This window comes from Condylura cristata, unplaced genomic scaffold (genome assembly GCF_000260355.1).
Source record: "Condylura cristata isolate star-nosed mole 26May11 unplaced genomic scaffold, ConCri1.0 scaffold00008, whole genome shotgun sequence".
Taxonomy (NCBI): domain Eukaryota; kingdom Metazoa; phylum Chordata; class Mammalia; order Eulipotyphla; family Talpidae; genus Condylura; species Condylura cristata.
In genome coordinates this window covers 25,415,527-25,443,483 of record NW_004567109.1, presented here as the reverse complement: position 1 = coordinate 25,443,483, position 27,957 = coordinate 25,415,527, and the positions used below count along the sequence as shown (strand labels likewise).

General features: G+C 41.1%; 2 protein-coding genes across 3 annotated transcripts in view; one reads left to right on the top strand and one right to left on the bottom strand.

The window, feature by feature from the left end:
• The window catches only part of EFCAB14 (EF-hand calcium binding domain 14), a 36,586-nt gene extending 14,684 nt beyond the window's left edge, over positions 1-21,902 (top strand). The window contains exons 4-10 of one of the 2 annotated variants that reach the window (XM_012722364.1): positions 3,148-3,246; positions 6,070-6,180; positions 8,174-8,278; positions 9,316-9,507; positions 13,780-13,891; positions 14,878-15,003; positions 18,085-21,902. In XM_012722364.1, the coding sequence (XP_012577818.1) occupies positions 3,148-3,246; positions 6,070-6,180; positions 8,174-8,278; positions 9,316-9,507; positions 13,780-13,891; positions 14,878-15,003; positions 18,085-18,260 (921 nt within the window). In that variant the 3' untranslated portion in view covers positions 18,261-21,902. The remainder of the gene's footprint in view (positions 1-3,147; positions 3,247-6,069; positions 6,181-8,173; positions 8,279-9,315; positions 9,508-13,779; positions 13,892-14,877; positions 15,004-18,084) is intronic. The other variant, XM_012722363.1, reaches the window with a different exon arrangement.
• Positions 21,903-23,114: 1,212 nt separating this feature from the next.
• TEX38 (testis expressed 38) lies at positions 23,115-23,864 on the bottom strand. Its single transcript, XM_012722365.1, has one exon. The coding sequence runs from the start codon at positions 23,695-23,697 to the stop codon at positions 23,245-23,247; it is 453 nt and encodes a 150-aa protein (XP_012577819.1). The 5' UTR covers positions 23,698-23,864; the 3' UTR covers positions 23,115-23,244.
• Between the last annotated feature and the right edge of the window lie 4,093 nt (positions 23,865-27,957).

Genomic DNA, 27,957 nt, shown 5'->3' with positions numbered 1-27,957 from the left:
TAAAGATACAAACATTTCAGGTTTTGACAGATACTCCTAGATAATCTAATAAGTTTACAGTCTCCAGTTTACAGTTTACTGCCCCTTGAATAGTGCATGCTTCTGTGTCCTCTAAGAGCTTGAGAGTATTCATCTCTGAACGCATGGGTTAAGACCTCCTTGATGTAATTGCTTCTGTGAAGAGGTTTGTCATTTGCAGAACACTTCTCTGTAGCCTGAGGTTTCTCGCTCATTTTGTATTTAAATGAACAGCATCAGGATGCTGATGATTATTTTAATACATTGGAAATCTTTTGGAGACTTGTTTAAGTGTTTATTAAATTTCACTATAAAAAAAGCTAGCACCTCTTTGGCATTTTGTTTTTAACAGGTACTGTTCTAAAAGCTTTAATTGTATATATCCTTATAATCTATATTAGTCATCTGTTGCTATTTTATTTTCTCAAATTTTAATGACTAAAACAGCAAATATCTCACAGTGCCTGTGGGTCAAATTTGGAAACAGTTCTGACGAGGATATCTCTGGGTTATTGCTAAGATATCAGTCAAGCCTGAAACATCTGAAGACCTGACTGGAATTGGAGGAGCTCATTCAACTGGCTATTGGCAAGAGATCTCAGTTCCTCTCAATATGTACCTCTCCTTGGGGCTACTTGAGTGTTTTTACAACATGGCAGCTGGCTTCCCCAGCCACTTCTCTCTCTTAAGAGAGGGCAAAGAGGAAGGCATAGAGAGCCTTTTTATGTTCTAGTTTCCAGAGTTGCCATTGCTCCTTTCACTTTATTCTTTTTACTAGAAGCGAGTCATTAATTCCAGGCCACACTCAAGAGAAAACAAATTAAGTTCCACCTTTTGAAGGGTGGACTATCAAAAATTTGTAGACATTTTTAAAACATCACACATCTCTGTAATATGGTTGTTTTAAACCGTCACACAACAACACATTGTTGTTTGCAGATGCTATTTTACAGGTGAGATAGTTAACTGTCTAACCTTATTCCCTACCTCCTAGCCGCAATCCTCTACTCGACATAGACTAGCCGTCTCATGTCTACCTCAGACATTGGGGTTCATTGTCAGACATTCATTCAATAAGTACTTAGTTAGCTCCTGTCTTTGTGCCAGACAACGTTGTTGAAAGTAAAACAGACACTGCCCTAGATAACATGGAGCTTACAGGAAAATGACCTTAATCAAATAATCATATAAATAAATAGTCACTTTGAGAAACGCTATGAAGAAAAAAGTATTTTTGAGCCTATCTTTGCTGTGTCTCCCTGCTTGTTCCACAACGTCATGCTCACCCTTATGACCTAGAAAAAATATCTGTTTTGTTTTTGTATGTAAAACATCGGTCTGATTTGAGTCCTGTTTCAGTGAAGCCTGTCCCGTTTAGCAGGCACTGACATTCTTTTCTCAGAACTTTATGCCCTGCTACATTCAATACTCAACTGTTTCTTTGATGATGTTATCTATATCTGCTTTCCTCCCCACCTGTCTTCTCTTTCTTTCCCCTTAACTCTCCCTTCCCTAACATTACTGCTGGTCCCTTTGCCCAAGCAATTCCCTTTTCATTCAATCTTTGTATGTTTAATTCCTTCTCATTACTTAGATCTCAGTTTACATGTCATCTCCCTGTAGAGGCCTCTGACCATCCATTTTAGTCATTAGCCAGTCACTCAGCAAATTATCAGTTTAATTTTTTTTCTAGCACATCCCACTATTTTATATTTTTCTTATATAAAATTGTTTCCTTGCACTAAGATATAAATGTTTTCAAGCCACTGACATTTGTGGTGTCCACCACTGGTATATAATAGCAATTAAAGTAATTTTTTGCAGTGATGAATGAATAAAAATTAATGTGAAACCCTTCACTTTATGCCTCTGAAAAGGAAAGAGAAGGAAAAGACCTCAGTTCCTGGTTCCCCACTGGACTCCCCAATTCAGAACAAACTGCTCCTGGCTCCAGGAGCTCTGTTTAAATTCTTTGAATGTTACTATTATCTGATACTTTCTACTAGAATGTAAGCTCCATGTGAGTAAAAACTTCATGGTCCTGTTGGCCATTGTCTCCACAGTGCTTCCAGCAGTGTCTGGCACAGAGAAGATGCCAAACATCTGTCAGAGGAAAGAGTAGGGATCAGGCTTACTGTTGTTTATCCATCAGGTACCTACCATAGTATTAGGGCCCAGAAGCTTGGTTGATTACTCTGTGAAGCTGCTCTAAATATAATTGCTATTGGTAAATCTGTGTTTTCATCCAAGAACTTAGGACAGGAAAGCAGCATTTTGAAACTAAGAATCTTTCAAGAATGTTTTGAGCTACACTACAAGGTTCTTAGATGTGATCTCTACAGCTCAAAATTGAGTATTATATGGGTTCCTCTAGTCCCCATTCAAGATAAGAGTCCCAGCTATTAGAATTCTACTCCTAAATAGCAAAAGGGGAGACACATTGTATTTTGATTCAGTTCCTATTTTAATACATTCATTGCATCAGTCAGCGAGTCAGTGGGTATTTATTGAGCCCCTTCAGGGTACAAAGTAGTGCTTTGGTTGAGCTATTGAATTTGAAATATTAATCACATTGTTAAACCAAAACTAAATCCCTAAGTAGTTGAAAGTGCTGTTCAAGTTGTCAGGGTACAGTTCCTATAGACTATTTTGTGGTGATGGGTTTTTATTTTGTGATATATATTCCCACTTGGGCAGGAACAAAAGTTCAGTAAATAACTGAGGTGTTATTTTTTACCAAATGAAATCTTTCAGGAGTTCTTGATCATTAGCTTTCTTGTCCAGTTGTTGAAAGATTGTGCTGTAATCACTGCATCTTTGGGGTAATTTAAGATTTTTGGATCCTATAACTGCCAGGAATAGGGTAAAAAATAACGCTTGCCTTTCCCTCTTGGCACTAGTGTTTAAATTGGATAGAGCAAGAAGGGGCATTATTGCTGCTTCCCAGATCTCAAGTCTGTCCAAGGAACTATAGTCCCTCTATGCCTATGAGCTGAACAGAGTATAATGTCTGGATCACAGAAACAAAATCCAAGGGCATCTTGATACATCATCAGCTCTAGAGTTTGTGAAGGAAGTACTCACTCGACAAATTCTGTTGTCATTGTTCCATATTCTTTTTCCTTTCAGATCACTGAGTTGACTTCTGCAGTAAACCACCTTAAAGCCAATGTTAAGTCAGCTGCAGAGCTAATTAGCTTGCCTGCCACTGTAGAGGGTCTTCAGAAGGTAAGTGCTGTACATGGGCACTGAGATTAACCTACTGCTGTAATTCTAACTTCTTATAATTTTTCCGTGAAAACCTGCCACTTGAAATCAGCTACTGGAAGAAAGCAATTCATCATCTACAGTGCCCTTATGACAGCCAGCCAATTAGACATAGGCATTGCTCTTAATTGCTGCTAGTATCCATAGTTGAGAAAATAAAATAAAAAGGTCATTTAAAGAAATGCAAAAATTAAAAATTCAGGAAATAGTAAGTGTTGGCAAGGGTGTGGAATGAAGAAAACTTTCAAACACTCCTCAGGGGAGTATAAATTGGTAAAAAGCACTTTGGAAAATAATAGGATTTTATAAAGGTAATGTGCATGCCTTCTCAAGAATTCACTCCTCTGTATATGCCCTGCACTCTGGATTTTAGACAAGCACTAATTCAGAATTTCTGTTTATTGATCCCTAAGATTCAGGTCCAGAATAAGAGGCAATAACCAACCAGATGAATAATACTCGGTGATCTTTAGAGCTGGGTGAGGAGAATGAATGGTGAAGGAAGGGAGAAGATGCTTAACTGGAACATAAACAATATCGTCTCCTCAAGCAGGAAATAAAAGCAGGGTTTTCAAGCAAGGGAATACCAAATAGTGTTTATCAAATCTAAGATATTTGACTTTTAAAAGAAGCTCTGTAAACATGTTATCTCCATAAAGGAGAAATTCCTAAACCAATAAGCTCTCAGAAGAGAGCTCTTTTGTAGCCACTCACCTATGTATGGTCAGTCTCTCCAGTTTGCTATTTCTCCAGTGTGGTCATGTGCTTGTAACATGGGATGACTTTGATGAAGGCAAATTCTTCATACCTTAATTCCCAAAGGGCCAAAGTGGATAAAGGGTTGGTATCTATAGCCTTTAGCCAAAAAGCAACTCTGGCAGCAATCTCATTTAGAAAAGGAATTTTTTTTTAATTCGTTAATTCAGTAAACATTTGTTGAGATTTCTCTAGTATGTGCCAGGTACTTTGCTGTTGGTGAAAATATTGTTCAGGGTTTTGCATAGAGTTCACATGGCTCTGTCAGCTGCTTCCTTAAAAACAATCTTAAACAAGAGCCCACTATCTTCTTGCATCCTGATGGGCTCATATATCCAGCCAGTGAGGCTCCTCTAACAGTAGATGTCTTTGTATGCCTGTGGCTACTGTGACTGTAGAGTTTGCATAGATAACATCCTAGACTAGAGACTTCTACACGGTGTGTTGTCTCTTTGGGAAACTGTGCATTTATAATGTCAAACAATGCTTTTATTACAAGTGGCTCAGTTTTGAAGTGTAGTAGGTCATCTTCAATAACTAATTTCGGGTGTCTTAGATTTTGGGTTTTTTTTTTTTTTAAAGATTTATTTATTTGTGCATACAAAACTGGGGTATAGGCCAGAGGCTCAGGGGTGGTGAGAGGCTTCACCAGAGACAGAGTGGAGAACAAAACAGGCAGATTGACTAAGTACACTGCTGAGGGGAGCAGCGGGTGGGTCAGAAGAGGTCTGCCACGCCATGTGGTCACCTCCGGGACAGGCGGGAATCAAACTCATGCGGAAGTGGCCTCAGCTTCTCAGTGCTGTGCTCTAACCCGCTGTGCCACCAGGGAGGGCCAGTTGGGGGGTTTTTTAATGTTGAAAATGTCATCTCTTGTTCTCTTGAATTCTGAATATAGTATAATAAAAGTCATCTTCACTAAAAAACTAACTTGACACTGTAAGATTGTCAGTATATCTTAATAAAAGGTCAAGTAGTATATTTTGTATATTCCTTAGGATAGACCTTTTAGAGAGGGTGGTTTCTGAATCATATCTGTAAGTCTCCAGTCCACTTGGGCTCATTAGATCTAATGAAAGCAAAGTAAGCAACTACCCACATCTCACATTATTTAATAATTGTTAACAGAATTCTAAAGTAGAGGAAGAACAAATGCTGTCAAACAGAATTTTTTCTTTATCTCTGCAATTTGAATTTCCAAAAGCCAAAAGTAGTTCCACTCATTGTCACTCAGAAATTGCCATTTGCTACTGACAGAGAGGTAGTCTGTATATGTATGTATGTTTCCTGTGAATTGTGTCATATAGAAGATACCTGAAATGTCTCAGAAGAGAGCAGTGATCTCTTCTAGGTCAGTGTTTAATATAAAATAAAATCATAGTAATAGATCACTACATTCCTACTACAACAGCTAAAATTGAAATGAGGAGGATGTAAAGTAACCAGAATCATACTGGTGGTGAGAATTTAAAATGCCAGTTTGGAACTCACCTGGCAATATTTTTAAAGATTAAGCATACATCTGTCATGTGATCAGCATTTCACCTCCTAGGTGTTGTGGTGATAAGACAGCATATGATGAAAGGAAATGAAAATATATGTCCACAATAAGACTGAGGCATGGATGTTTATGCAGCTTTATTTGTAATAGTCAAACACTGAAAGCAACCTGAAGGTCCATCAACAGATGAATAAGCTGTGAGACAGAATGCTACCCAGCAACATGCGGAGTAGCTACAGAATGGAATATTTCAGAATAATTACACTTGAGTAAAAGAAGCCACATTCCCCAAACAGTGCATAGTCAGGTTTACTATTTATGTAGCATTCTAGAAAATGCATATTTGATACATAGTGATATAAAGTGGATCAGTGGTTGTCTGGGGATTGGGAGGAAAAAATTACAACGAGGGGGTGATGGTTATTATCAAGTTACACATTTTGAATATGTGTCAGTTATCACTTAATAAAACTATTAAATTTTTTTAAAACAAAAAAACAGTGAACCTATTACATGTTTTTGTTCAGAGTGTAGCTTCCATTGGCAATACTTTAAACAGTGTCCATCTTGCTGTGGAGGCAATACAGAAAACCGTAGATGAACACAAGAAAACCATGGAGTTACTGCAAAGTGATATGGTAAGGAAATCTACAAATGATATACATTTAGCATTTTTCTGCCCAACCTTTTTCTGTGTAATATAGTGGCATTGTTAACTTTCCATTTGTCTAAACATCCTACTGTGTACCTTTTCAAAAGATACAATATGCATTTTTTTTATACAGCTTATAAATTGAGCAGTTAAAGTGGATAGAATTAAAAGCTGAATCTTTTGCAGATGTGCTGGAGGTGATACAGCAGTAAGAAAACAATTCCTGAGAGTGGAATAGATAGAAAGGGAAGCAAACATCTGTTATTTATTACTATGAAACAGATCATTCCAAAGCATAGTGGCTTAAAACAAACTATTATTTCTCTCTGTTCTGTGGGTAAGGGGTGGCACTCTTAGAATGCAGGTGAAAAGGAGCTCTAGAGGATGAAAGTCCATCTTGGACATTCCAGCACCAGCCAAGCTCCCAGTTAAATGAAGCCCTAATGTGTGACCTCAGCCTAGACCATGTGAATAGGACTCGTACCCCAGCCCCGCAGAGCCCAAAATCATGAGAACTAATGAGTTGTTACTGTTTTAAGCCACAAGTTTGGGGATGCTTGGTTATGATGCACAGATAACAGACAGAAGCAAACCCTGCAGTGTTCAGGAATTATTTTCAAGTATCTGTTAATACTGTGCAGATGGAAGCTGTCTGCAGTATTTAGAGACCTTAATTAATCACTTAATGGGTACTCAGCTCATGGAGGATTTGTGAAGGATGAAATAAGGTGGCACAACCCTTGCTCTCTTGCTGGGGAGATAAGGGATATGTACATGAAATGGGATATTCAAAGCCCACATAACTCCCCTAGCTCCTCCACCAATTTCTAGATCTGCCCTACATGCTCTTTTCAAACTTCGGCATTTCAAGTTTAAACTAGGCAGCTGGTTCCAAAGAGACCTGGGCTTTAGAAGAGAGAATGTTCTTTTTCCTCACTGTTATGTAGTGGGACTGACCCAGAGGAAAAGCTTTGACCTAGGTGTCTGGACACCCAGGATTCTCATTCTAAGTTGCCACTGAGTAAGTCGTGTTCCATCATAATAAAGACCTTTCTAATGTACTGATTCTTTTATTGTTTTAATAGCTTGAGGATTTCTCAGAGTAATCAAATATTTTCTTTAAAAATTCATGCTTTATAGAACTATGAAAGTTTAACTCTCCTTTTCTCTTTGTTGCTGTCTTTTTTTAATTATGAAAGCAGGGTTAATGTCTAGGATTTCAGATTTCAAGAAAAAACATTTATATTCACCAGTTGCGTTCTTTTATAATTAAATCTACCTCTTTTAAATTTCCATGGCTGCCAGTAGTAATCCTCCTGCTGACACACTTTATACTGAATAAGTCATAGTTGTAGGCTGTAAAAGATTAAGCCATGAAAAGTTTTTTTCCACTAAAGGGAAAAAGTGTATAGGAACATGTTATATTTCAGTCTGCAAAGAACACTTGGAAGCAGATGGGTAAGGGAGGGTAACCCTCAAACATAAATCTTGGCTTGTGCTGTTAGAACTAAAAAGCTAATAATGTACATGATTGGTTGTGCTCAATGCCCAAAGCCAGTGGTTACATAACTGGCTGTTCTTTGACTGTCCAAACCTCTTTAGTCCTGAGGAAATATGACACTGGCAAGGTTCAAACTGGCAAGGTTCAGACTGGAACTTACAGTGAGTTTCTCTAGGCATGCAGTTAATGGGGAGGACTAGTTTCTAGGGAGTTCATTACATTCAGCAACTGAGAAAGAGTAGGAGATCACAGTGCCTTAAGGTAAGCTGAGTGCTGCTGACCGAGCCCATGCTTCCGACTGGGCATCCCCAAAAGTACTTAGTGCCTTCAGGGCCTAGCACAGGTCTGGACATGCTCTAGATTCCTGGGGAATGCTTGTTGATCTGTGATTGGCCCCTGAGAGAGGATAGAATGTTCTGGGACATAAGTAAACATAGTATTTACTTACTGCTATGCTAACCTCCATTCCTGTTAACAGAATCGGCACTTCTTGATGGAGACCAATGGAAGCAACCAGATCATTCCATCACCTTCAGCTACATCAGAACTTGACAGTAAAACCCACAGTGAAAATATGAAACAGGTACTTTTTGTCTCTGATTTAACTGCCTGTGACCACAGTACACTTGGGATGCAGCAGCCTGCGTCATCGGGCCTCAGTGTTGTGGGGTGTTAGCAGGCCTTGCTTTTATTTGCCTGCCTGAGAGCTGAGCAGAGAGGGATGTGTGTTGCTATCTTAGGGAGCCAAGATGCTGCCCTACCTCATCTTCAGCACTCTGCTTTTTCCCCCAGCATGTCAATCCATGGAGTAAATTCCTTTTCACTTATAAAAAACACAGAATGGCCAGATTATCATGAAACCCTTTATGAAAAACAGCAAGTTAAAGATGGATGGATAGCAGTGTAATTCATAGTGATGGCGCTTTTGAGCCATAGTAAATTCTAAGAATGTTAAAAAGCACATACTTCCTTGAAAATCAGGATTTTCAAAAGTCTAAAGACAAGAGGAGGGGAATGGATATTGAGTTCAGAATCACATTAAAGAGAAATCTTCACTACAAAGAATTCTTGTGCTGATTCCAATGCCCTTTAAAACCTATAGTCATCATTCCTTTTTAAGTAGCAATCAGTACTAGAGGATGTCAATAAAAATAATTGAATCTTGTACTAAATAATGCACTACTTGTTATGGTTTTGCTACATGAGCCAATTCAGTAATTGGTATTGTTCCTAAGGTAGTTTTGTTCTGACAAATTAGGTTAATGGGCATTTCAGTTAATAACCCAGTAAGCTTTCCTGCCAGCAGGTGAAGTAAACATTGGGAAATCAATTCCCAAGCTCTCAGCTTTCTGGGACCAAAGAGTGAATCATGTAGGTAGTCCTCTTCCTCCTTCCCACCTCCTGTCTAGTTGAGGCCAAATAATTCCAGAGGGAGTAAGCTGGGAGCCGTTTGGGAGGGGCGACGGTAGAGGGGACAAAACAGACAGACAGTCGATGATCTAAACTAGGAAAAGGAATTTACTTCAGTAACCTGACATCATAATTGTTCAGTGCTGCTGGCCTGCTGGTCTAGTATCTGTCTCTAGCTAGATTCCACAACGTGATTTATTTCCACTCCAGGGTATCCTGTACCTTCACAACTCTTTAGAGGAGGTAAACAGTGCCCTGGTGGGGTACCAGAGACAGAATGATCTTAAACTGGAGGGGATGAATAAGACAGTCAGTAATCTTACCCACAGAGTCAACTTGATAGAAAGAGATCTGGTTGCTATGAGCAAGGTAGAAAAGCAAGCGAACCTGTCCTTCAGCCTGGTAAGCCTTTGCAGATCTTTTGTGTTTTGTTCTTTGTTGCAGTATGTTTTGTTTGTACATGGATGACATTCCACAGCCTATTCAGACACTGTCTTCCGGCAGGCTCGAGAGGTTTCACATTTGTATTGTGCTTAATCCTCATAGTGGCTCTGTGATGTGACTGGCACAGTGTTAGTCCTGATTTGGAAAGGGAAATGGAGAGAGGTTCAGTCGCTTGCCAAGGCCTGACCACAAGTTGTTGGCAGAGAAGACAAGCCTCTTGTTAGGTTACCAGTGACCCATCTGGTAGGAGAGCTGTGGCACATAAGTCCAAGTGAGGTCTTCTGGATCTTTTCTAAGTTGTTAAGGGTGGACAACTTATGTGACAGTGACAGTACTGAAGAGTATTTTGCCATTTCTTTAAGCCTGAACTTGGATTTCGTTCAGATTTACGGCTTTATCTTTGCATTAGGACAACCCTTTTGTATATATTGTCAGGAAATATCTTATAAGACAGTCGGGTTAGACCAGCTTCTTAACTTAAGAAGTCGTGTCTGTCTTCTTATTTTGCTTATGAGAAAAATGAATAACCTACTAAGTCACTGGTGCTGGCTTCACCAGTTGGTTTACTCGTTTTTGGGGTACCACAATTCTGTGGTATTGTGAATAAAATATGTGTCTCAAAGTATGTGTGTAAGAGAGAGAGAGACCTTTCATATATACACATACTGTTGGGATGCCTGTGTATTGTTTTTTAATAACTGCAAAGTTCCACCCTTAAGGATTTCATACAGCAGTGACACAGGCACATATAAAAAAATGGAAGCCAAATACAGGAAATTATACTGTATGTTCAACTAAAACCAAAACTGGAAACAAGTCCGCAAGTAAGGTCAACTTCTGGCATATAAAAAGCAGTTTTTGAATTGGCCCTGCCACAGTGGAGCCTTAGCAAGTTGCCTCAACTTGGCTTTGAGGTGGAGTAAGAAGACCTGATCCCCCTCTTGCTTTCTAAGGGTGTATAGTTTACCACAAAGCTGTGAAGATTAAAGGAGCCTTATTTCTAAAAGCCCTTTTGAACTTAGCTGAACTAAGAGGAAGCTAGGATTTGGGGATGATTCTGATGAATATAATGCCGTGAATGTTTTCAGGACTTACTATAAAAACTTACCACCCCTGAACTCCCCATACTGCCCCTCCCACTTCTCTATTTTTCTCTAGAAGAGGAAATTGTTAATTGTACCCATCTGTCCTACTGTTTCTTCCAAAAGTACATATCCAGCTAGTTTTGGATAAACATTCGGGACAAGTTCTCCTGCATCTTATACTTTTAAGTTGGTTTTTTTTTTTTTAAGATTTATTTATTTGTGCATACAGAACTGGGGTACAGGCCAGAGACTCAGGGGTGGGTGAGAGGCTTCACCAGAGACAGAGTGGGGAGCAGAACAGGCAGATCAACGAAGTACACTGCTGAGGGGAGCAGCAGGCGGGTCAGGAGAGGTCTGCCACACCATGTGGTCACTTCTGGGGCAGGCGGGAATCGAACTCACGCGGAAGTGGTTTCAGCTTCTTAGTGCAGTGCTTTAACCCGCTGCGCCACCAGGGAGGGCCACTTTTAAGTTTTTAATGTTTATGGCTGAAGCCACTAGCAGCACCAGTTTCAGCTGTACATTTCTGACCTTTCTCCATCTGCCCACTCAGGAGCCTATTGGTATTTCTTTTGAAAGTCTTCTGATACCCCTTAAATAAACTGGGCCAATTTTTTTAAAGTGCTAGATGTTTAAGTTTTAGTGTTTGCCTTTTCTCTTCTCTTCTTATTCTCATTACCCTTCAAGATGGGTGATAGAGCTGCCTTTCTAAAATGAGAGTCTTTGCACCAAGTGACCATCAGACCAGATACAGTAAAAACTAAAAACACAAAGGTAAAAGATTAGTCTGAAGTGAAAATAAAAAAAAAAAATGAAGAAGTAGCTTTTAGGCTACTTCTTTCTCAAAAGGAGCACTTTGGTCTCATTTGCCTTGAAGACATAATACTTTAATTTATTAATTAGTGTATTATTGAATAAGTGTGCACTTAGACACCTTCTGTGCCAAATACTTTGGTAGAAGCTGGGATGACTACATGAGCAAATAGACACGTGACCCCTATACTGGTAGAGTTCAGAGTCTACCAGTCAGAAATCATTAACACATAATAGAACAGGTAACTAATCACAAGTATGATACATGCTAATCACAAGTATGATACATGCTAAAGACAGTCTGATGAAGGCACTGAGAACAAAGGAAGGCTTCTCTAAGGAGGTGACTTTTAAGCTATGGCCCTCCCAAGGCAAAGTGACCTCAGTTCAGTGCCCCCGACCAGGGAGCTGACCCACATAATACAGCAGATCTTTCCTGATTTTCCTGATCTTTCCTGATGAGCAGCTGTTTCGCAGCTCCTCTCCTCAGCAGTGTATTTTGGTCAGTCTGCCTGTTAACTCCCCACTTTGTCTCTGATGAAGCCTCTCACCTCCTGCACCTCTGGCCTAAATCCCAGTTCTTCTATGCAGGAAAAAAAAAAAAAACCTACTAGTAAATAAAGAAATGTTACCTGGGATAAGCTAAAGGCAAAGCCAAGAAGATTGTGGTTGAGTGACTAAAATACTGTCTCAGACACATGTTGCTTTTAACACATTTAGAGGCTATGAGGTCTAGAGGAAATGAATTTGGACTGGTAATATATAGTACAGACAGTTTTGGATGTATTGCTTTCCTTCTGTATTTTTTTCTCCCGTGATGATTTTGTAGTAACTAAAGTCACGTGTATTAAATTTTTAATACAGTATAAATCAGGCTCTGTTAATTTTTCCCACTCCTGCAGAATTTTTTTTTTTTTTTAATTTAAGAGCCAGATGGGAATATTGAGCACAAAACATGACAGGTGGTTGTAGTTGGAAAGTAGTAGATTTCAGCAACAGTTTAGATTTTGATAGTAAACATCAGAGTAGGATACAGCTACAACTAGTACATATTTTGACTGAATTTCTTCACTTTCAGACCCTTTGTTTTTAGCTGTCATTCCACTGTATCTAATCCCTTGTCCTGCATCATCTAGGCAGCCTAGCCATAAATAATTTTTTCTTACCTTAAATTCTTCAGGTGTCTAGGACTTGGTTTTAGTTACATATCTCCAGATCACTAAATAAACCAGGTGCGATCTTCTATACTTTAACTCTTAGGGTAGAAGAAAAATAGGTAAATATTTACTGAGTAAAAGAAATACAAAATGAATTCTAATTTTTTTAAAGATTTATTTTTATTTATCTGTGCATACAAGAACTGTGGTAGGTATAGGCCAGCAGTGTAGGAGATGAGAGAATTCATCAGAGACAGAGTGGAGAGCAGAACAGGCAGTTCTACTGAAATACACTGCTGAGGGGAGCAGCTGGCAAGATAGGAGAGGTCTGCTGTGCCATGTGGTTCAGCTCCCTGGCCAGGGGTCAAACTCATGCTGCAGTGACTGGTGTTATAACCTGATAGGCTGAGACTTCAATCCCTGCACTACCAGGGAGACCCTACAATGAGCTCTAATTAAACATAGAATCAGGACCTGCCACACTGGCCAAAGCCACTAGAAACCAGTCTCTTATCACCTACATTTCTCTCTTCATAGTTACATGAATTTTTTATATGCAAGTCTAGATCATCCTAGGGATAAGGCAAGGTATAGGTGAAAAAACTGCTTTAAAAGATCTAAACCTGAATTAAAAATACTGTATCTCCTTCTTTATGTGTCTATAATTCTGTCACCAGTTGAGTCATCACCATGGGGACAGAAAATGAAAGAATTCTTGGGGGGGGGGGGTTGGTTTTCTGCTTGCTCGTTTGTTAAGGTGATACCTAAGTGTTCTAGTCACAAGATAAAGTAAGATACTCAGAAAACTAATGAGAAGTAGGTCCTAGAAAATAATAGCCTACTCATTTAGAAGTGGGTGTCAAGTAGGCATCTGAGCAAGGGTACATTTTCCTTTACTGCTGACACACGCATGTCTTCCCCCATCCGCCAAATGTTCACAGTGACCCAGATCATCCATGGCATAATATTCCCCTCATGGTCCAACCTCAAAGCCATCTAGGTCCCCATCCACACTGAATACCAACATTCTCTCTGGTATTTGATGATTCTCATCATCATTGCATTTATGGGAAAACTGTTGAGGGTCAAGCACTGCTTGTTGAATAGGTTGTGGGAATATTCTGAACAACCAGATGAGGTCTTCTTACGCCTTACTTGATCTTTGTTTTTGACAGAAAGAAGATAGTTCCGATTCTCAGGTATCCAAGCTAAGAGAGAAACTGCAGCTAATCAGTGCTCTCACAAACAAACCTGAGAGCAACAAGCCACCAGAAACCTCTAAGGAAGGTGAGAGCAGTCCTGGCTTCTGAGCATTTCACGCAGACTTGGGCAGCTGGCCTCCCACACAGGGAGTGGGGAACGGGTAACGGTGTTCCAGCAGGACTGGTCGAACTGCCTGAGTGCACTGAGATGAAGCTGATACACTTTGCTTTCATTTAGAAAAAGCCCATTTTATACATGATTTGTACTCCAGTCTATTAAGGGAAGAATGGGTAATGTTTAGCTGGAAATAGACTTCTCCATGCTGTCTGCATCCAATTATAGGCAAAAACGTTACTATCCCAGTGTATATTAAACCAGCCCTAAATGTTGTTTATGGGAGTGTTTTTATTTCTGTAAACACATAAAATTTATTTAAAAATAAATGTTAAGAGTTTCTGAAAATTAACGTTCATAATGATGGGTTCCCTGGGATGGAAGGGTGTTGGCTTTAGCTAGGGACATTTCTGATCAATTTCTACCTCCACTGTTTAAACTCAATGAGGATGTAACCAAGACAGTGGATTATGTTGGCTTTGACCCCTATTCCCTACTACTGCCCCCATCCCAAGTATTTCTCATCTTGGAGAGAGCAGTACAACCTCTCTTCCTCTCTTTTGGGCAGGAGACAGATGAGGGGTGGGTGGGGCTGACATTGTGCAGCATAATCATGTGGTCACACTCTCAGCACCATCTGCTCTGTGCCACATATGCCCAGCACGTGCCTAGGACATCAGTAGCCAGTGAAGTTTAGACTCTTTACAGCTAAGTACGTATAATGCTAACTTGTACTGGATCTTCCAGTGAGACTGCAGCTTCAAACCTTAATGTTATATGATATTGATTGATCTTCATTTAGAAAATATTTCTCAATCCAAGCCTTTAGTTTCACATAGGTCATTATGCTGCTTAATCCTCAACTGTTTCTCTTAAATGAAGTTCATATGCAAAATGACCTTCAATACTAGTTTAATTTGGTGTCAGATTCAATAATACAAATGTTTTTGTTACAGATCGAGTACAAAGTTTCACATCCAAGCCATCAGCATTGCCAAAATTTCCACTGTCTCTTGGAGACCAAATTGAGAAAGCTGCTCAGTTAAGACCTGTTTCCCTTCCAGGAATTTCTAGCATCAAAGGTAAATTCTTACACTGTGGAATGTTTTGACTTACAAGTAAAAGAATTAGAGCTGGCATTTATTGTATGCTTCTGTTGGCCAAATATTGACATGCATCTTATACAATCCTGATAGTGATTCTGGGAAGATAAATATTCATGTATTGTACCCATTTACTGATAGGGAAACCTCCTATCAATAAACTTCCATAGAAATAATTGGTTGAGGTAAAAATTTATATTCAGGCAATCTGACGTGTTTATGACTTAACAGTGCACTATATTTTCTCTCTATTAATATTTTTAGCATCCCCACTTTCTGAATGAGTGCCTAATAAGACCCAGTGCTTAAGCAATAGGAATGCAGAATAAGATACAGACTCACTTTCTTCGTGGATATGACAATCTAGTGGATAAGGCATAAAAGCAGACACAGTATTGAGAACACCAAAGTAAAGTAAAAGGTGACCCTGTTTGTCAGGCCTTCCAAAGATGGAAGATTTGCATTAGTGGTATAGTGGTTAGCATTGCTGCCTTCCAAAAATGAGGGATTCATGTGCTGGAAATCAACAAGGGAAACATTGAAGAGTGTGTCTACCTTGCTTCCAACAGGGTGTTCTCTTGCTGTTTAGTCTTTTGTGTTGGCTAACTGCCTAGAAAAATCACTGCTGCCTTCTTCATTTGCCTTTGTCTGACTCTTCACCTCAGCCTAGGAAACATTCCACCAGAACACACGCCTTACTGTCCTAGACTAACTAGAGGTCTTACAGTATTCTGCATTTGCCTCCATTTTGCATGTGTCACTCTGTTGTAATTTCCTGGGCAGATAATAAAATTTAACTTCACTCCCAGTCTCTGGCACAGTGCCTGGGACACACAAATATTTAAGTTTATTTTACTTAAATGCAACTACTTTTTCTCACAGCCCAAAATTAGTTTTCTTTGTTTCTTGGTATGGTGGGAGTGTTAAATTGGTTTTATTGACAACACAGATTGCCTCCTCCCATTTTCCATTATTACATCAAGAATTGATGAGAATGAATAGGAGACTATTAAAGCAGATTAAAAATAACCCTTTTTTTTTTAAAGATTTATTTATGCATACAGAGCTGGGGTACAGGCCAGAGGTGCAGGGTCAGTGAGAGGATTCACCAGAGACAGAGTGGGGAGCAGAACAGGCCAACTGAAAGTACACTGCTGAGGGGAGCAGGGGCGTGTCAGGAGAGGTCTGCCGCGCCATGTGGATTACCTCCGGGCAGGCGGGGATCGAACTCATGCTGAAGTGGCTTTAGCTTCTTAGTGCAGTGCTTTAACCCACTGCGCCACCAGGGAGGGTCCTATTTTTTTTTTTAGTCATCTTTTATACTCCAGTTCCTAACAGATCTTAATACATTTGAATTACTACATTTTTTAAATGACCTGAAGCAGCAGACTTTTATTTGAATATTGCTACCAAGTGCCTAGCACTTTTCATAAACTCGTACCCCATATGTACATACACACACAAAAGAAAAACAGCATTTTCTAGCTAGCCACTTGGTGGCAGCCATTGGGAACAAACATCCCATCTGCTTTTCAGACTTTCTAATAGTTTTTTTGTTTTGTTTTGTTTCGTTTTGTTTTTACTTTATTTAGCTGCCTTATGGGACTGTCTTGGGAGTAAAAGTAGGGTCTTGTTCAGAAGCTCATCTGCAGACCCACACAATGGACTGGATCTTGTCCTGCAACTGTTTCCCCTTTATTCAGACCATTTCCTTTCTTCCTAAATAAGAAACAGCAGGACACCTATTGAAATTGGGCATGGAAATTAAGCATAGAAAGGAACGAAATTTGGGGAAATTTTTAAATAAACGTTAGCCTCATTGACCAGTCTTTTGTATCTGAAACTGTCTCTTAAGTCAGTCTGTGGGGGCACAATGAAGTCCTTTTTTAATTTTATGTAAATTGTCCTAAATTTATTTTAGGGTTCTTAAGAAAATACCAGAAGAAACTATTGATAGAAATTTTCCAAATAATATCTTAAAAATAAAAATGATTAGGGCCCTCCCTGGTGGCACATTGGGTTAAAGCACAGCACTAAGAAGCTAAAGCTACTTCTGCATGAGTTCGATCCCCTCCTGCCCCAGAAGAGATCCCATGGCGTGGCAGACCTCTCCTGACCCACCCGCTGCTCCCCTCAGCAGTGTACTTCGTCGATCTGCCTGTTCTGCTCCCCGCTCTGTCTCTGGTGAATCCTCTCACCCTCCGCATCTCTGGCCTACCCCAGTTTTGTAGTATTGCTGTCTCTCAGCTGGGTTAGAAGATTGATGAGAAAGAAAGTGAGTGAGAGAGACTCATCCTTTTAAAACATACAACTCAGTGTTTGTTTTTTAGCATATCCATAAAGTTGTGCAGCCATCTCCACTAACTTCAGAACATTTTTATCATCTCCAAAAGAAGCCCTGTGCCCACAAAGCAGTTACTCTATTCATCTGCCCCCCCCAGGCCTGTGGCTGGCACCCACTAATCAGCCATAGTCTCTTTGGATTTGCCTGTTCTGGGTGTTTGGGTGACTAGAATCATGTCATATGTGTTCCTGTGTGCGCCTCTTTCTGTGCTATCCATTCATCAGCTGATAAGTATTTGGATTGTTTCCACTTATTTGCCTATGTGTCCAAGTTTTTGGAGTGGAATTGCTGAGTTATATGATAATTCTGTTAAAATGATAATATGCTGTAGTCTTTTTTTTAACAAGCTCACCATCTATCAAATAGCCATTTAGACCTCTGTAATCCTTTTCACCCCTTCAGTGAAAGAATTAAATCTGAAAAATCGGAAAGGATGACCCTGGACAAGAGAAAGCCAATCCATTCATTTCTCCTGTGTCTCCCTGCCACTGTCCCTTTTCAGGAGGATAGTACCACACATTCTCCCTCTTGTTCTTGAAGGATCAGGAAGAAGGTTTTTTACTTCATGAGGTCCTAAACTTCACCTTTTAGGAACAAAGACTGCAAATAGCTTTTCTTTTAGTGCTTTCAATTCAGTGGGGGCTATATTTTTAACTTTTAACTAAATTTAGTTATATGTTTAAACATATACTCTTTTTGTAATTCCTTTTTAACAGATCTTCAGGATTTATTCCATAAGATTGGCCAAGACGTGGATGGGAAACTGACCTACCAGGAAATCTGGAACTCCTTAGGTTCTGCTGTGCCAGAACCAGAGAACTTAAAAGTATTCGATTCTGATGGAGATGGAAAATACTCATTCCTGGAGCTAAGAGTAGCATTAGGTGTCTAGCCTCATCAGGCATGTTTTAGAAATGGACATATATATACTCTGCACTACCTGAGCTCTACTCACCTAACAAAAGAACCCTTTTACTTACCGATCAACTCTCCTGTCCTCCGAATTCCAGTAGCACATCCAGACACATCGCCACCTTCTAACTTGTTTGAAAAGCTATATAAAAGTTATTTTTTTAAAAAAGACCATTTTACTTATAATACAATATTTAAAAAATCTATGATTTCTGAAACTAATAAGATCTTAATTTTAAAATTCACAGAAAAAAGCCCCCATATTACTCTTCCCTTTTTTTGAGGGGAAGAGACATTTATCTTTTAAAAGTGAAAAGTATGTATATAGAGAGAATAAGCCACCTTTTATATTTCACATAAATTTGCCTTAAATTAGCTGCACTTTATACAGACTCAGAAAATGTCTTTCCTTTAAAAGATAGACCTTTTCTGTTTGTAAATATTTAAACTAAAACAAAGACTTGTGCATATTTTCTGGGAAGTAGTAAGAATGGTTTGAAATAGGATGTGAACAAAGACTTATTAAAAATCACTAATCTGATCTGGTAGCAGTTGAAACTGTCATATTTCCTTATGTGCTGCCATGACTTCAGCCTGGTAGCTGGGGATAGATTTAGGGAGTGGACACTGTGGGAACAGTGCTGACTTCAGTCTCAGGAAAGTAAGATGCTGGCTCTTTGTTCCTATTCCCACAGCTGATCCCAGCCTATGAACCAGAGAAGTTTTGTATGGTTTTTCCCAGTTTCAATCTTATTTCAGGATTTAGAAGCATAAAATATTACCCCCCCCCTTTTTTTTTTTTTTTGCATTCCTCACCCTCACCCCCATCTCTAGTCAATTAGATTATCTTCCTGCGCCCATCTACTCAAGTCCACCTTAAAGCTATGGAGAGCATCATGGAGAGGGAGAGTAACCCCACAGAGACACTGCTGGAGCCGAGGGAGCCCTAGGCAGGGTTTATGGCAGCAGCTTCAGAGGCCTGCTGGATTCCTGCTTCTGCTGTGACCAACTTCCAGTCAGTCAGTCTTTTCTTTGCTTCCCTGTTTAGGGGAAATATCTGCCTACCCCCTGGCTATGCTATATAACTGGAAGAAATAGGGTCTTGCACATTGGCTTTGTGGTGGGAAGTTACCAGAAATTACCTCTTTTTCCAAGACTTCTCAGAAAGAGGAATTTCTTAAAAGGAAGGGACAGTTCTATTAGGAAGACACTCGGAAATGTCAGGTGTTCGCCACAGTTATTTGCAGGGAGAACTATAAAAACCCACAGACAAAACAAAAGTTTGTTAAAGCTGTATCAGACTTCCACCTCTGATACTATCGTCATTCTGAGACTATCTCAGCTGGACACCTAAGCACTTCAGAGAAAAGTTAATGCCTCTTACTTTGATCCAGGAAACTTCCTTGAAACCTTACCTGGGAGCTAGCTAAGTACCAAATAAATTTCTCTGTGGGCTGATCAAAGTCAAAAAGCTGTGAAGGAATCATGAATCATACTAAGCCTCCTTACAATTACCAGTTCCCAAAGTAGCTAAGGCTTTCTGTCCAGATCATACCAAAAGATGGCTAGCAGGCTTTTCCATGTTTCAAACAAGCATGTGCAGTACTTCTCCCTTTAAACACTTCTGTAGGCCTGGCTAGAAGAAATGCTGCCTGTTTGCGCGCTGTGTTCTTAGAAGCAGTCTTTGGGCAACATGAAAGGAAAACACTTTGCAAAAAATAACTGTGCTGTAGGCCAAGTCAGGGAGAAACAGACATCGCACATCTTGTTTCCATTTTAACTTTGTCCAAATTGCTCTGTTAGCCAGAATGTAGTCATGCACCCTTAAACATTTAAGGGCTTTTATTTTTTGGGCTGTTGGATTTGGTGTTGGCTAACCTTGAATTTTTTTCTAGAACTATTAAAATTTACTTGAAGCAAAGTGAACTGTTTTCCCACAAATGTGTCTGCTTCAGTATGGCTCATGCTTCTCTTTTGAAGAAAAAAAAATATTTGCTCTGCCCATCTATTTCACTGTTCTTGGAAAGATTAAAATACAGTAGAAAATCAGACTGGCATTTAGGTCACCTGCCAGGCCCCCCACCTACCTTTTTTAAATATACATGCCCTTACGGATTTTAACAACCAAATAAAATTCTAGCAATAAATTGAGTTATACTGCTCTGTTTGTATATATTGTGCCATAAATAGTATGTCTGTACCTGGAAGGTATTTTTTTGAGAACTGATTTATATGAAATATACTTGAGGGTAATGTAGCTTGTCATTTTTGTTTCAAATTCTTCTGCATAGGCAGACTTTGAAGACACCTTAACTCTTTGTTATGTGTGCCTTTCTTTCACACCAGACACCTGTACCTGGAGAAGTCAGTTTTGCTTTTTAATTTATCACTTGTTCTTCCCACTTTGAGCATGTCCAGCTAGCATCACCCCTGAGGCAGCTGTCTTGAACCTTTCCTCTACCCCTGCCAAATTTGGCAGAGGTGTGAACACTACACTGAGACCTGTGACTGTTTTATCATACTGCCTAAGAAAGTGCTCTCTCTCCCAGGCAGAACTAGGGCATCTTAAAATCCTTTTCAAAAAAAAAAAAATCCTTTTCAACACCGAATAGATGCACTGGCTGAAGAGTCCACATATGCATTTTTCCGTGTTCATTTGGGAGTGTTGTGAGTTGTTTTCACTTACCCAGCCTTTGACTCCTGTTGAGCTGCAGTCAAACCCCACCTGTCATATCCCTTCTTTGATAAGAAGAGAATTTGGCCCTGGTCTCAAGTATGTTTAGCTTATCACTCTCACAGCTCCTACTATGTCTCTCCTAAGTTACCCAAAGCACTGCTTCTAGGTCCTTTTGCATTTTGTACTAGTTGTATACTTAAACAGCTGCTCTACAAATCAGAGGCAGAAAGTTATTGCTGGAAGAGAAGAACCAAAACAAGAGAAGCTGCTTTAACTAGTGTCTCCAAGGGCAGAGAGGAATGTGTGGTGTCCAGGAGCGTGTCTGATACAGCGGAGCAGAAGAGTAGGCAGCCTTCGCTGGCTGCTGCTACACTCCCTTCCGCTGGCATTTCCTCACTACGGTTACTGGACGCAACTCTGGCCCTCCTGCTGGTCTTCCTTGTCACAGTTGAAGATTTTGACTGTGATGAGCTCATACTCATAATGGCCTGCCGTTGAGTTGTTTTTAGTGACAGCTTTTGTTTGCTACACACCTCATTGGCTTGCTTACCAACACCAGCTCGATGTGGTCCCTACTTTCATATCCAAACCAGAACACATTTGGGTGTTCCTGAGGCTTTATAGAGCGTGTATTGTTTGTTATATGAACCTAACCTACCTTGTTGTTTTCTCATATTAAGAAATGTAAATCTACTTTGCTTTAGTGGGGCTATTTTGGTAATGTATAAGCAGTTTTGGTTCCGTTTAGGGAGTGAACTCAAGGTTTCCATGCCTTGATTTGAGCTTATTTCTTATCAGTAATATTGCCATTTTAATTTACCTAAGTAAAACATTTTCTTTCCCACTCTATGGCGAAAGTCCCCATACAAACTGATGACTAAGAAAAAGGTATGTGTATGTCTGCATTGATCCTTACTTTTATGAATTCCTTCTGACTTTTGAAAGCACAGACTAACAGATGGTAATCTCAAAAGTACTGGTGAGGAATCTTCCAGTTCTTCAGCATCCTCAGAGGTGGGAGGGGTTGGGGGAAGGAAGAATGAGCACCTGTCAACCAGATAGCTTCACTTAGGCCTGTGTGCTATTAAGAGAGTCAGTTATAAGAGCATGTTTAAAAAAAAAAAATCCCCATGCCTTAAAAAAAAAACGGCCTGTGATCCATTGCAAGAGTGTCATGGAAGGCCTGGGGCTTTTTCACACACAAGAGAAAAAGGAAAAACTAAGTCTACGTGTTTGGTAGACGGGGACCTACATACACGCTCACCACATGGGTGGCCTTTCCCCTCAGGGAAGAACTTGTTCAGCCCCAAATAGATGATTTCTGCATTCCCAAAAATGTATGTCCTTGAGTAGACCTGCGTTCATTTTTAAACTGGGACCAGTTTAACTTACTGTCTTTTCTTTAGCATCATTTCCAGATAGTATTTTTTTTTTAAATCCTTATGTACTAGATCTTAACGTTTGGAGGTTATTTGAATTCCTTTAAGACAGTGGATACATATCTGTATATAACTTTAGGGGTTCACGGACCTATGAACCAGGTTAATTATACCCTAAACATAGTAAATCACTTGCCCAGTGTTTTCTAACAAGACAAGTTAGGGAAGGGACACCATGATGTGTGATGGGATTATCAGGGACCTTGATGCCAGATAGATGTAACATAAAAATATGGTGATTGACCCTGGAAATGATCATCATCAATAGGAAAACAGTGGTGATACTCATTCAGCGATGTTCTTTTATGAGCAATAATGCAGAGATAACTGCCAGTAATGACTTGGTGCATCATAGCTATTGTCAGAGGATGCAATTCAGTGCCATGTGGCTGCATGAGACCAGGTTGACTTGCTTATCTGCACCGTGACCACTATGAATCACTGTAGTGCACACACACTCAGCAGTTGTCATTTGTGTGTAGCTCTGTCTGGGTATTGGCTGTACTTAATGTCCTCAAAGATGGCAATGCCTTGGTTACCTAATCCAGAGTCCAGCACTCCTTTTTTGTCTTCATATTGGATGGAGGAATATTGCGCCCATCACTGGCTCAGAGTGTCTCCCTCCCCAGTCAGTCTTCCAGTTCCCATTTGTACTGGTGGGACTAGGTGACCTTGGTTTGCAGTGTCCTGGTTAACTTTGAAGGACACAGCACTCTTAACAAATGAGACAAAGGAACCTTGAGCTTTTTTAATCTCTCATAGTGCCCTAGCCTCTATTAATGCAGTTACCTTCCTGAGGCAGCTTAATTCTGGCTCTGCTGATACCTCCAGCTCCCACTCTCAGCAGACTACAATTCTGAAGCAAAAGGCTTGACATTAAAGCATTGGTCCCCATGGGCCAGGGTGGGAAGAGAATGAAAGTAGGCCTTCCTTTCAGGACAGGTAGCCAACGGGTAGGAGACTGAGTGGTTCAGCAAGGGGGGTAGGTTGTTCAGGGAGAGGGTGAAGGGCACCTCCTGAAAGATGGGAATTGAGAGTGGGGAGCTGGCATGGGGCTGAGGCATCACAGAAGGCTGGGGCTGCTGCTGCAGGACCTTATGCAATGCAGGTTGCAGAGAGACAGGGGCTTCTGCCTTGGGGCTCCTGCCCTCAGGTATGTCCAACTCCAAATGCTGGACCTCGGCCTCAGGCTCGGTGATAGCAGAGGGAGGGCCCATGTTGATGGCTGCATTCATGCCATGGTGCCGTCGCTTGTTAACCCAGTACAGCAGCGGGCTGTAGGTAAATGTGGTGACTCTCATCGCCTCCACCCACTCCTGGGCACGCTCTTCCCGCTGCAAGTTCTTCCTCCAGTGTAGAAAGAGAATGCAGCCGCCAGTAATCACAGAACACAGACCCAAGAATGCAAAGTACAATGAAACCCACACTAAGGAAATAAGAAAGAAAAAACAAAGGGCAAACTGGTTGATAGCTATAGCTTAGGGTCTGGGCCAGTTCTCATTCCCGTCCTTAAACCTAGCTCAGATACTCCAACCACTTAACTACTCTATCCTTCCTTCCCTCCTCCCTGATGTGTCTATCTTATTCAGTCAAAGCAGGATTTCTGGGAGGCTTAAGAGATCACCTGTAGAGTCTACAGATAAGGAAAGTGAGGCAGTATGGACTGCCTAAGCTTAGTCAAGTCTCTGGCTTTCCATCCTGGACCCATGAAATCCACATGAGAAGCCTCACTGAAAACAAGGCTCATCAAAGATGTTAATATTTACCAGTTGATATGGTCACCAGTATCCTGCCTTGTTCTACACATGCTTTAACCCTTCATCTCTGATGGCCCTGAGATATTCATAGTACCTCCTCTTGACCAGAGAAATATGATCTCTGCCCTCAAGTACTCTTCATTTTCTAGAGAAATGGGTATCCTAACTGCTGAGCACTCCACCATGCAGGCAAACACCACCCCATCCATGTTAAAGGTCTACTTCGAGTGCTCCCAAGCCCAAAGGCACAAAGCAAGGGGCAGGTATCAGAAGAACACTTACCACCAGGGAGGCTTAGGTCCTGCCGCTGGGAATCCATAAGTTGAGCCTTGGTACCTGGCTGATAGCTGTGGGGAGAGTGAGTTCACTTACCAATAGGAGTCCTTGGAATACTCAGGCCCTTTGTTCCCTAAAGGCTTGGCCAAGTCACCAGTATTCTGAGCATTAAGCATTCCAGGGGCTGTGCTTGTGAAGTCTTGGTTAGTGGGAGGGACTCTACCTAGTGTCTCCTAAACATCATAAGCATAGAAAATCTCTGCTGCATCAGTCAGAGACTGACCCACCACCTGGACCATCTGCTGTACTCCACATGGGGGAACCCACAGACAGCCCCCAGGAAAGGGCTCCAGTTCCCTGTAAGGAACAGTTGATGAATACCTGTCACCAGTAGGGACTGAGGCAAGGAGTACCAGAACTTTGGGCAGCCCTCCCTCAAGAAGTGTATGCCAGGCCCTTCCTGGTGGCACAGCAGGTTAAAGCAAGCACTAAGAAGCTAAAGCCACTTCAGCGTAAGTTCAATGCCTACCCGGGAGGTGATCCACATGGTGTGGCAGACCTCTCCTGACCCACCTGCTGCTCCTCTCAGCAGTGTACTTCGTCAGTCGGCCTGTTCTGCTCCCCACTCTGTCTCTGGTGAAGCCTCTCACCGCCCCTGAGCCTCTGGTCTGTACCCCAGTTCTATATGAATAAATAAATAAATCTTTAAAAAAAAGTCTGTGACCATGTTGTCAGGAGAAAGACTGCTCACGGATACACAATGGTCAACACTGCCTTCCTTGGTTTCTGTAATCTTTATAGTTTCATTACTTTCCACAAGTGTTTGCACATTTTTACAGGCTGTCAGGCCCTGTGGCAGCTCCCCACCATCTGGCCCTACCAGTCAGCCTCATCTTCCTCCCGTCCTTCACATATCTTTCCCTTCTGACCAGGCCAGCCTCCTTAACAATTCTGCTTGCTCACACCTCTGGAGTTTTTCTCTCACTGCTCCCCCATCGAGGGGTGGCCCTTCCCATTTTTCCATCCAGACTCAGCTCTACCCACCCCCCACTTTGTAACAGACGTTGCCCCAGAAGCACATCATCTCATATTTGAAGGCATTTTTGAGTTATCTGGTCCAACTTTCATCAGCCACCTGAGCTCTGGAGGTAGAGCTCCCCTACGCAGCAACTAGGCTCCCTGGGTGCTCACCTGGGTCAGTCTTGCTCACACTTGAGTCAGTTTGATGACAGCCGCTCCCTAGTTAAGCGCAAGTCAGCCTGCCTATAGGATGCACTGCTGGACCCAGCCTGGCTTTTGGCCTATTTAATCTCCTCCCTCTCCAGACACTCAGAATGTAACTTGGCACATGATGGAGCACAGATTTCTCTCCAGTCTACTTACCCTTAGCTCTCTGCTTACCTCACTAGCTCCTGCTGTTCAGTCTCTTTTACTAATTTCTCCTCTTTTTTCTTAGCTCTAAATGTTAGTGTGCCCTAGGACTCAGTCGTTATCTAAGTGATTCATCTCCCTTTGTGACCTCATCCAGATTCATAGCTTTAAATATCACGTGCACAGACAACTGACAACTTTACCTCTAGCCCACACTGTTCCTTGGAACTTTAAATTCATGCACACAACAGCCTACCATGTTATCTCTAACATGTCCAAAATGAAATCATCCAGTATCATCCAACATTTACATCCTCTTTTCCATAAGTGGCAACTCCATCCTCTTAGATGTTCATGTCAAACACCCATAAGTCATCTTTGGTGGCTTTCATTCTCCTATACCTACATTTAATCCATTAGTAAAATCTTTAGACTTTGCTCTCAAAACATCCTCAGAATCTAACCAACTTCTGTCACTATCACTTTATTCTAAGCACCACCACCTCTTTACTTGGATTACTGGTCTTCCTGTAGAGAGACCAACCATCCTATTTTGCCCAGGACTACAGAATTAGCCAGAATATAGTACTTTCAATGCTAAAACCTGGAAAGTCCCATACAAACCAGGACAAATTAGCCACTCTTGGGAGAACTTCCATCTTGCCCCTCATTTCCTGTGTTCCACCTGCAACCAGAATAATCCTTTTTAAAAGTAAATCATGTTACTTAGATCTTCAAAACCTACATCCCATCTCACTCAGATTTAAATCAAAGTCCTTAACCAAAGCATATGAAGCCCTGACCCATCTAACTCCCCCATACTCCCTTCACATAATAACTGCCCTGAAGTCCACAGCAGGCTGAACATGCTCCTGCATCATCCCAGTGCTCCCTTTCCCGCTCCCTGGAAGGCTCTTTCCCCAGATAACAGAGATCATTCCCTCCTTTCCTTAATGAGGGATGTCCTCTTATCTCTATTAAGCCTGCTTTGTTTTCTGGGGGATAGTATGTATCATCACCTAACATATATTGACTTAGTGTCAATATCACCCTACTAGAATGTAAGCTCCATGAATTAACACAAGCAATAAATAACCTGAGATGTTCATAAGTTATAACTGCCAAAAAGATAATAAAATAAGGTAATGGGATAAAAAATATAAAGAGATGATGGGTGAATCAAGAAAAATCCCTCTGAGATGCTGACTTGTGGACGGAGCCCTAACTGTTGAGCAGCAAATACAAACAAGCAGAAGGATGAGCCAGTGTAGGGGTCTCAGGTAGGCACAGGCTGGCACCCTTGAAGGATTTAGTAATCTCAAGAGTCTATCACACTCTCCCACTCACCGGCCAGGGCGCTCTGTGAATGTAGATTGGCTAGCAAAGTTGAAGGCTCTGTCCCTGCTGCTAAGAGGTCCACCATCCAGGAGAAGGCTCTGCCAGGTAAGAACGGAGAAGAAATTCCATGAAAGTTAACTGACTATTGCCACACAGACAGCTTCCGCTAGACCTTTCCCTGTTCTAGGAATGCATGAGACACAGAGATGTTGATGTTATTGTCCCTTACCCCAGGATCTCACACCTGTTTCAGGGCATGAAAAGGTGGAGGCATTGGGTGGAGTGAGAGAAGGGAGAGAACATTCCAGGGGTCAAAAATAGCCTGAATAAAGACTTGTCAAGAATATTCTCTGCGGGGGTTGAGGGGGTTTTGGAGAAGGGAACTAGTGGTTTGGCAGTTCAAGGTGGATGTCAGAAAGCCAAGGGAGACAAGGCTTTGGAAGAGCCGTTGTCTTGAAATGTGTGGCTTGGGTAGAACATGGATCTGTTTCTTAATGGCGTAGGCCTGTTTTCTTGCCTGTAAAATAAGACTAACACTAGTCTCAGGGCTGTGATGCAGAAGCTACCCTGCAGGTAAACATGCTCCATAATTAGCTGTGATTCTAGCTGGCGGAAGATGAGTGCGAAAGAGAGCCAGGAGAATTTTTTTTTTAAAGATTTTATTTTTGCATGGAACAACTAGGGTGTAGGCCAGAGGCACACATAAAGAGAGATTCACCAGAGTGGGGAGCAGAACAGGGGGGCCTACTGAAATACACTGCTGAGGGGAGCAGCAGGTGAGAGAGAAGTCTGCTGTGCTATGTGGGTCTGCTCCCTGGC